The sequence below is a fragment of the Pygoscelis adeliae genome, unplaced genomic scaffold, assembly GCF_000699105.1.
Source record: "Pygoscelis adeliae isolate BGI_AS28 unplaced genomic scaffold, ASM69910v1 Scaffold164, whole genome shotgun sequence".
NCBI lineage: Eukaryota > Metazoa > Chordata > Aves > Sphenisciformes > Spheniscidae > Pygoscelis > Pygoscelis adeliae.
The window spans coordinates 568,706-579,534 of NW_008824545.1; the positions used below are offsets into that span (position 1 = coordinate 568,706).

Here is a 10,829-nt window from a genome sequence, read left to right on the forward strand (position 1 = left end):
GAATTCATCAGAAAACTGTCTCAAATGTAAAGTAACATCACTGTAGAACTTGAAGCATCCATGAATCAATTCCTACATTTGGTAAAGTGTTCCCAGGTTTAATTACCTCAGTTGCAGTATATCACCTTGTTTCATGCCTGAATTTGTTGAACGACAGTTTTTAACCACTGTATCTTGTCATGCCCTTGCTTCAACATTAAAAAATGCTCTGGTATCAGTAGAAGTTATTATATAGCTTGGAAAAAGCTAAGTACTTCCACAAAGGTTTTTTTAACGCCTAACTTGAATTCATGGTTCCTAGCTGAATTGCACTATAGTTTGTTGGTTTGTGAACATTTTGCCAAGTGATTTCAGTCTGTTGTGGAGAAGGAAATAGGCCCCTGAAGGCCCCTCAGCATATTGTTTTTGCCCCAGTACTTGCTACATGATAGTATTTTCTTAATGCCTGGTTTCATTCTATTTTAGTGGAGGTTTGGGCCTCATTCTTACTTGTACTACATCAAATAGTATATATTATAAATGGAGAATAGAAATTATAGCATGGGGACCAGTATATAGTAATGAAATCATTACTAACATGCTAATGTAAAACAGTTTATAAACACATTAGAAGATAATGGAAAAATTAATTGGTATTGCCTATTTACATTTGCAACAATTTTTTTTCTAAAGCTATCCAGTTGTCAATTTAAAAATATACAAAATTAATTGAAAGAGAAGATACGAAACCTTCCATTAAAAAGCTGCTGGTTCCTACCTCAGTTGCTGACATTTTTTCTACAGATTTAAATATCTGTTTGTTAGTCTGAAACCAATTAAACAGCTTCCCTAAGATGCATGCATTAAATTACAAGCTGTAATAGGCTACAGCTGCAGAACGGTGCACTTGGAACATATGAACTTTGTTTGAATGTTATAGTTTTACTGATGATGTGCCACAGGTTGATTTAAGACATGTAAGACACTTTACTAGCCTCTCACTAAAGAATCTTCTTTAACAAATTTTGTAGTACATATTTCTTTCATTCAAAAAGCTTGTATTTTTCTCTGCATTCAGGTATTAAAGTAAATCTATGAAAGCAGTTAAAAGGGTTTTTAGAAAGAGCTTTGAAAGTTTTAAAATTATGAAGTAGGTGGTTATCTTGTGTGTGTTCTTTATATTCCACTCTCTCGGCAGCAAAATGTTGTCAAGTATATGACTCCATTCTACTTCACTGCATAGCCCTTCTACTCATAGCCAAAACAACTCCCTTCTAGTTGGGCATTCTCCTGTTCATGGTCTTGTTTGTTTGCTTTGGTTGAAGTGAGTGCCTAGCCAGAATTCAAAGATGTTTGGAATCATTTTTTTCTTTTTTTTTTCCTAGCATAAAAGTGGTACAAACTTACTGATTTAATTCAAATCAGAGAGTTCTGTTTCCCACTCAGAATTATACTTTATTTGACCCACAGACTTCCATGAGTGGAGGCAAGGCATTTCCTACTCAAAGGTGAGAAAACAAATGGAAAATAATGCTGTGATATAACATACGTTTCATCATTTATTCCTCTTCCAAATCTGGTTCACATAAAACAGTATTTATGAATACTGAAAAGAGCTCAGGGCTCATTTAGGGTAAATGCAATAGAATACCCATGTATTTTTGCTCTGCAGAACTCTGAGCTTCCAAGCAGCCTGCTCCACAAAAAAAAAAAAAAAAAAATCCTTGCAGACCAGGAGAACTTCAAACAGGATACCCTAGGACAGCTTCACCAGGTACAACACTTAACTCCTGGACAATATGCTTTTTCAGCTGATTAAAAAGCAGTGTAGAGAAACAGAAAAAGATAATCTTCTCACCTCATAACTAGACATTACAGCCAAAATCAAATATCTTCTCACCTCATAACTAGACATTACAGCCAAAATCAAATAGACTATTGTGAAACCTTTAATATTCAGAGATGGGAGAGAACTAAAGAAGAAGTATATATGAAATTCTTACCTTTGAACTCAGTAATGCTTGTACTACTATAAGCCTCCAATTGAGAAAGATCTGAGTAGATAGGGAGGGAGCACACGTAGATTTACAGATAAAATATTGTCTGTTTGAAGAGGAGACTTAGCATTGACTTCAATAAAATCAATACAGTTAACCGATTCAGCGATCAACGGCAAACAAAGTAAGAATTTATAAAGCACAGATAATTTAATCCTGAAAAAAGTGGTCCTCAATGCATAGGAATACTATAATAATTTTAAATGTCAGCCATTTCACAGGTATCATTCAAAATACAAGAAGCAATTACAAGAATGAGAATGGCCTTTCAAAATGATAAATAAATTGCAGTGTTCTGTTTCACTAATCCTCTCAAATAAAAGCAAATCTTGCTGTTTCATCTATGTACTGCTACTATTTCTGAAAATCCTCATGGTTAATACATTACATCGTTAGACCAGTTGGATACAAAATATTGATACACAGCATATGAAGAAACAACATTCTTCCTGGAGTGTTTAAAAATGAAACCAAAGAATGCATGTCTTACAGGAGAAATTAATATTGGGAGATCTTAATAAAACATTAGCAATCACGGTACTGTTTCAGAACAGTACCATAGCACAATTAATTGTAGACTTGAACACATACATACCTTTTTCATGCCTTCTGAAATTACAACAAATCTACATGACATATAATGAAAATATACAAATAAATGGTTATCAGGAATACAGTGTTATAAAATTAAAAATATTTTTGGTAGACATCTTTTAGAAATTTGTAGCACGTTTAAATGTATGAATAATTTAGGATGAAGCATTTAGGCATATATATACACAGAATTTCTACTAGCTTAGCTGAAATTGGTTTAGTTATCTATTTGAAATCGCTATGTTGTTTTAACCTTGTGACAATAAACTTACTCGTTCAAATCATAAAGCAGTCTCACAAAAAATTGTTTGTCATAACTAAAACTGCTATTGTGGTCACATCCTACAGTTGACATGACACAGCTTTGTGTACATCAGTGGTTTGATGTGCTAATTTTGGCTGGGGTTGAAAAAACACAGCAAAAATTGCAGTGGTAATTTGAGATGTTACCACCACATACACAACACCAAGTATTTTCCAGACAGATACTGCCATACCCACAGCTGAGCCAAATTTTATGACTGCTCCTTGTCCACTTCTGTACAAAACCAGGCACTTAATTACAGAGATATTCAATCTGCTATGCAGATTGCTGCATAGCTTGCTATGTATATGAACTTTATTTGACAGAGAGCAACTCTAATCAGAAGTATTGCTGCTCAGCTACTGTTTAAGTGTTAGTCATATTAGTTTAACCTGTAATAGCTACTCACTGCTTATTAGTCCCCTAATAAAATATTTCTTTATCTGCAGAGGTTGTGACAGCCAAAAGCATGTTTTGGGATTTCAACAAAAGTTGGGACACTGCCTCATTTTTGTTGGTGGATGGCTGTAAAAAGAGGTACTTCTACAGCACACTTAAAAGGTCTTGTGGCTATTAGCTTGCAGAAAACTGGAACTTGAGTGGAAACTTTCAGTCAAGTGAGAAAGGCAGGCTGTCCAAATGCTGAATTACCTTCAAAAGGACTCATGAAGAAGAATGGAAATAAAAACAGAAATTTTATATTCTGAACTCTTTTAATTGCTATAAAACTGACAATAAAAGAGAAACAAAGGTCATGCATGCACACGCCGTCCCCCCACCACAATTTAGAAGGCTACCTGTTGTTATTGTTGGTATTAAGCAGTTTAAATACCTGGTGCTTCTTGTATGAACCACTATCATTTTCTTTCAATAAGCAAAAGCATGGTGTTTGTGCATAGTTCCTCCCTCCATCAAGGATGGCTAGAGGCATTGGACATTAAAATTCCGGGACTTGGTTTGGGCAAAAATTGGTCAAAATTTCTTGGGACTTTCCTGTGCTGCTTTGCCAATTGCAGCCTACATGTTGTTAAAGACTTGACAGGTAAAGCAGAGCACAAAACTCTGGCACAGGTGTATTCAGCAGCTGTGGAATATTCAATCTGATGATGATATGGCTGACTTTTTTTTTTTTTTTTTTTTTTTTTTTTTTTTTTTTTTTTTTTTTTAAATGAAAGTTGTAATATACAAATGAAAGTTGTAATATACAGGTTAAATGATGAGACCAGCAAAAGTACTCTAGGTTACCTGCACCACTGTATCTGGTATTCCTGAGGATATTGGATTATTGTTTTTAATCATTACACTCGGACAATTGTTTGAAAGGCCAAAGTGCTTTACGGCGGCATCCTAAACCTGTGGTGTTCTTGATGTTGGTAATTTTTATTGGGATCTATTTCAATGCCAATAAAGGACTGAATATCATCAATACCATTTCTTTACTGAAGTAGCAGCTTCTATTGAATTGTCATTTAAAGCTTGGAAATTTGACGTTCATGGAATTTATGTCTAAATATCACCTTTCACTTAATGGGTTTTGAACTAGATTGTTACCCAATACATATGTGAATGCTCTGTGAAACAGAAGGTCTCATAAAAGACCTTTACATCAGTGTAAAATGCCCAGATATTTACATCAGTGAGACACTCTCAGCAGAAAGACCAGTTTCTGAAGCATTCTTGGTCAAGGTGTATTACTTTTTGGGGTCTGTTCTGCTAGCAGTTTACTGGAGTAAAATTCCAATTTTTCTCCCCTCATGTTACTTATAGGTCATAACTGCCTTTCTTGAGTATAAAAGCAGAGTCAACAATTCCAGAAAACTACTTAATTTCTCTGGATTACCAAGTACTGAATTTCAGAAACTAGCAGTGCTTAGAACAGAACCCTCCACAATAAGATCTAAAGTGATCTTATTATTAAGAGGGGATTAATTTAGAAAAGCAGAAGACAGTTTCTTTTGTTTCTCTGTATTTAAGTTTTTCATAAAGTTCAGCTGCACCATGACAGATGGTTATCCCAAGGTGTTTCTTGTTATGATTACTTTTATTCAGATAACTGCCTTCTTTGTGGTGAAACAATAGTCAGATGCAATGACAGTTCTGCAGCTTTAAACACTCAAAATGCCAGAATTAGCAGGCACCAACACTACTGCTGCATCTGTGATTACCATTCCAGTGCTAGAGAGCAGTGTAATCCAACCACTCTCCCTCGGTTCCCAAGAACTCAGACCATACTGCTTACATGTCCTCATGTTTGAGCACACAAAGGAGAAGAAGGCTGGTGATGGTCACACTCTCTGCCCCTATCCTTATCCTGACTAAATGCCCAAGAAAAGCTGTTGCATATGAGAATAGTGAAGTAAAAAAAAACAGGAGAAGACACTATTGGAGATCACATGGCTCATATTGCAGGAAACATCAGTAGACTGCATGTGAGCTACCACCAGGGTGACACTATCTCAAAATTAATTAATTTTCCTTTCTCCCCCGACTAACAAGCTCAGATTGAATGAAGAAATGGGAAAGCTAAGGAAGGAAGTTATCTCTGCCCCCACTTATCCTCTGAATCCCACTGATTCCTGTACAAACAGTTAATGCCTTATAGCATTATGATACTAAATTATTATCATTACTCAGAAGGGTTCATGCTATTGACTAGGACTAATCCATATCCCACTGGAAGGCCCAGAGTAAGAACTTTAGTTCTCACCTTCTAATTTAAACTTTTAATTTTTAAGTGAGGGATTACTACTGACAGCAGCACCTTACACAAATGTTCTTTTGGGTAGACTGGCTTTTCTGGCAAGGTCTAAAGCAAATACTGGCAGGAGCTGTGACAAAGCTGAAAAGAACATCTATACAGTGCTCTTCCTTCTGTAGTCACCTCCTAGAAAAGGAATTTATTTCTGACCTACAACACAGCTGGTTTTGTAAAAGGTGTCTAGATAAACTAGGCACAAAATCCCTTTTGAGTCCAAAGCAAAAACCTGTGAAAAAAGTCCACCACAGAATTTAAAACTTTGGAGCACCACATCAATAATCATGCTGTTAGCTGAATTTCTGATTTTCATATTTCCATTTTCACATTAGCCTGTAACTATTACTGTCATAACGTGCAACAATTTTAGCATGGCCACTTCATAAAGTTTTGCATTAAAAGCTGATTTCTCTGGGCAACCATGATTTTTTTGAACATGGGTAAGGAGAAATTAGAATATAACATTTTCTCTTGTTTCAAAGTGAGCTGCTCCGTTCCTGCTGTTCCAACATACTGACTTAAAAGAACAACACTGCTGGCCCAGAATGAATGTTCAACAGCATCTGTAATCCCTGAAATTCCTCAGCCTATGTCTCTGTAATGGGATCACATTTTCACACCAGGGACACAATCATAGAATTTTTAATACTGGTGAAGATATTTAAAGTATCGAGGTCATATATCTGCATTTCTTGTCTAACAGAAAACACCAAGTCAAGATCAAGGACTTACACAGTATCCTACATTCAGCATTTTTATGTCTTTGACAGTGAATGTCATAGCAATATTGCAGGAGTTCCGGGAAAGCAAACAGAAGCAGAAAGCCCTATTTCCAAGTGAAGGCATCATTCTATATGAGTCACTGACATCCCTGGGCCCACCATTTATGAGTTACATTACCTTGCCAGGAGGAAGTTGCTTTGGTAACGTTCAGGTAAGTGGCATCTTCCAATCTTTGCAAGGGGAAATTTTCTTCTGAAGAGGATTTTGTCATAAAAGATACATGGCCACGTCTATTTCTGTAATAATGCAGATTCACACCCGACTTCTTTAGCCTCATACTCTCTCCAACCCCCAGCAATTTGAGAGAGGCAAACTACTAGAAGGAAAATAACAGCCAGTTCTAGGAATTAGTTGAGCACAGAATGATTTTACCAGTCTAGTCTCTGGTTTCCAGTCATATCTACAACAAAAGAGATTATGATTAACTCAAGCACTTCTGTCAGTTGAATCTAAAACAAACGTGTGTGTGGTTTCTTTCCTTCAGAAAATAGAAAACCTGTTCTAAAGGAGAAGGAGTTTTGTTTTGGGGTTTTCTTTTCAATGTGAAGATACTTCTCACCATAACAGTATTCCCTACAATATGTACCACCTATCCCATGTTAATGACGGATTGACATACAAAGAACAGGGAACAAAACAAACCACAGTCAGTTCAGATTTAACTTTCAGTGAAACAAAACACTGAAACTGAATTTGATGCCTCCAGTCTCCAGGAGTAGGTAGATTGCCTGGTTAAGCATTCCACCTTCCTTTAAAGGAAGGTAGCTCAAGCTTGAACTTCATAGGAATTGACACTGTGAAACAGAAGAACATTTGGAGAATGAGCTTGAGATCCTCAACAACCAAATTTTTGAGACAGAATCAGAATTATTTCCAGAACACCAGTGGTAATTTTAGTAGACTGCTTCATAACGCCCTTTTTCCCTAGCTGCTGACTGCATAGCCTTTTGTGAAATAACTGGTGGCTTCCATATAGTTACAGAGAGAGAAGAATACAAACACAGTATTTAATAAAACCAGAAATATCCCAGCTAACAATTTCTTTTAAAGCTTCATTTGTATTCTTCTATAAACCAGCAAATCCAATTGCTGAACTACTTGTTTTTCTGGTCAAAAGGTAGTTTCTCCATGTCAAAACAGAGCAAGATATAGTTGTCATTCTGTCAAAAATACAGACCACAAGAAAATGAATAAAAGAAACATATTTAGGAACAGTTTCCAGAGCTTGTTACTCAGCAATTCTGAAGAACATAGTCACTTCTGTATGCATGATTTACACCAGTAGAACATGTCTACCCCATTGTACTAGTAGGAGAAAAAAGGTGATTGGTAAGTCTAATTGTCCTCTAGTGGTTTGCATGGCAAAGAAGCAGAAAGTGTTGCAACAAATCAGAAAATTCAGAGTATACATAGCAGATACTAAATAACATAATAAAGCTCATTCCTTGCCTTTGGTGACAAAGAGGGGATTTTGCAGGTGAACTCATCCAGAATATATTTCTAAATCTAGCCGTCTTACTTCCTTTTTTAAAAAAAAGGTGGGGAGGAGGTCAGTAAAAACTAGTTGTTGCATCTACAAAGACAATGCTGATACTCTATGACCAGCCTGTCCACAGATGCCTAATCTTCAGCTGAAGACCAGCAACAATCCATCATCTCCACAAGGGCCAATGCAACAGTATTCTTATCATATATGCACCTAAGTTTCAACAACTACTTATTCATTGTAATCTAATGTGAATATGTAATCCATTAAGATCTAGAACCTGAGGCACTTGCTGTTATTCCAAGTATTTTAACCAATTTGATAAACATCCCTGGGTCTTTCTAATTACTATAGTTCAACCCTTCCATTAAACAGACCCAAACAACAGTTTGGAGACTGTGAGTTTTGCATTATGTGCTTTCTGGAATGTTTTCTCAGAGCATAAAGCAAACAAGCCATGTGCCATAGGCTCTTTCAGTTCACAACAAGAGTTACAACCTCAACTAGGATAGGAACTGAACAAGCCATAATGGTTTACAATGGCTTTGATTGAAGCTGGGGAATTGTACTCAACTTTAGCTGCACAGGGTAACAAAAGTGTTCTACTGTATAGGATCTTTCTTTTCTTAGCTTTAAATTTTCAAGACAAGATGCTAGCTTAGTATAAATCGGGAAAACTCCCACCTCCCACCCCCCAAGAAAACAAAACACTAAAAATGACCTTGAATTCTGTGGATTTGCACTGTGTTCAGATTAGGCTTCTTTCTCTCATGACAGAAGACAGGCATTCAGATTTTTCATTTTCCTCTATTTCTGCAGGAGTTTTCACCTCATCAGGAGTTTGAGAGAGTTACCTAGTAGTAGTTTGTCTGGGTAGCCTTCTAAAGCTTCTAAAAGGTTACTGAAATTGACTAAAGTTGTTTAAGAAAGCACATTGCTTTCCAGTTACTTCAGTGCTTCGTATTTCTCATGCTGTGCAGCTCAGGATCAAAAATAACATTTGAGCAACACATATAGAACCTAATTTCAAACTAAAATGGCAGTAAACTACTTTGGAAGAAGCTAAACTTATAGTGCTTGTTAGGTTAAAAATTGTAAAGAATTAGATTGTTTTGCAGAGCTTTTGGGGAGGCTCTTCCCAGAGTCTTCTTAACATTCTGGGTCTACTTTTCCTAATGCATCAGTCATCATTATGAAACTGTTGGGAATACTGTTTACAGAGTTGCTTAAAACATCCTAGAATTTACTGGGTCTGAAATGTTTCAAAAACTTGTGATGATGCCAAAGCAAGAGAGTTTCGACATTGTGGTCTTTGAAAATATGATGCAAGAAAGAAAAATAGCAAAATTTTTAAACCTTTTTTTCTTCATTAAATTCTTATGTTGCCCTGGATGCTATTGGTTTTACGTGATGTTTTGTATTTTGCCAACACTTTGCCCACCCATGACCTCTCTTGTTTCTTTTTTTTTTTTTTTTTGGACAATGTTTTTTGAATAATTGAACATCTTTCCTGTGTGTTATAAAGTGCTGGATTGTATATTTCTCTATTATAACTACATTGCTGCACTCAGTCAGGAGTATAATTCAGGATCACCTCACTGATGCAGAAGCAGAAGAAAGCCAGCTTGGCAGCCTGCTCCCCATGCCAAGCTGCTGCAGATGGACATTAACAGATTGGTTTTGTTCATGCTTTTGGGAAAAAGCATTAGGAGCATGAAGATGGGTCTAATTGAAAATGGCTCATCAAAGACATGCACTGTATAGCATTAGAACAATTTAGTAATGAATTGCCAATATCTTAATTTATAGATATCAAGGCTCTCAGTGTCCAGATTACTTAAAATCTACTGTAGTTATTGTATTTATGACATCTGTAAATAACGGTAAGCAATGCTGTACAGACAAACTATAAATGTCCCTACTCAAGTCTTGTCTTAAATAATCCTCCTAATAATAACTTCCTGCATCCTTATTCCGAATCCTTATTCTGCATAGAGGCATGTAGGTATGTATTGCATGATATACTTCATGGCATTTCACAGTCAAAATATCTATTCATTTGCCTATGTGTTTTAAAGACCTCTTCCATTTTTGTTCTGGACACTTAACACCAGAATCACATACCATGACTAACTAAAAACTGTGCAATAATTTTCATTTATGTCAGAGGGATCAACACAAGGCCCATCTGATCAGCTTCTGACTCCCCTCTTGCTGAACTCAGGCATCAAGCTGCTTATGTTTTTAGCAGGTGTTTTTCCTTTTAATACTGTCGTGGTTTAACCTCAGTCGGCAACTGAGCACCACACAACCACTCACTCACTCCCCCCATCCCCCAGAGGGATGGGGGAGAGAATTGGAAGAGCACAAGTGAGAAAAACTCGTGGGTTGAGATAAAAACAGTTTAATAATTGAAATAAAATAATAACAATAATAATAATAATAATGACATAATAATAACAATAATAATAACAATAATAATAATAATAATGCGCAAAGCAAGTGATGCACAGTACAATTGCTCACCACCCACCCACCGATGCCCAGCCAGTCCCCGAGCAGCGGCCTCCCCCGGCCAGCTTTCCCCAGTTTATGTACTGAGCATGACGTCACATGGTATGGAATGTTTCTTTGGCCAGGTTGGCTGTGCCCCCTCCCAGCTTCTTGGGCACCTGCAGTCTGCTCAGTCGGTAGAGCATGGGAAACTAGAAAGTCCTGGGCTAGTGTAGGCATTACCTAGCAACAACTAAAACATCGGTGCCTTATCAGTTTTGTTCCCATCCTAAATCCAAAACACAGCACTGTACCAGCTACTAAGAAGGAAATTAACTCTATCCCTGCCAAAACCAGGACAGTATCCACCCCTTATTC

The 10,829-nt window shown here is 36.7% G+C and overlaps 1 protein-coding gene across 1 annotated transcript in view; it reads left to right on the forward strand.

Moving 5' to 3' along the window:
• Window positions 1-10,829, forward strand: part of LIX1 (Lix1 homolog (chicken)) — a 40,990-nt gene that overhangs the window by 10,285 nt on the left and 19,876 nt on the right. Inside the window, 1 exon segment of the mRNA XM_009321787.1 lies at window positions 6,460-6,623. Coding sequence (XP_009320062.1) covers window positions 6,460-6,623 — 164 coding nt within the window.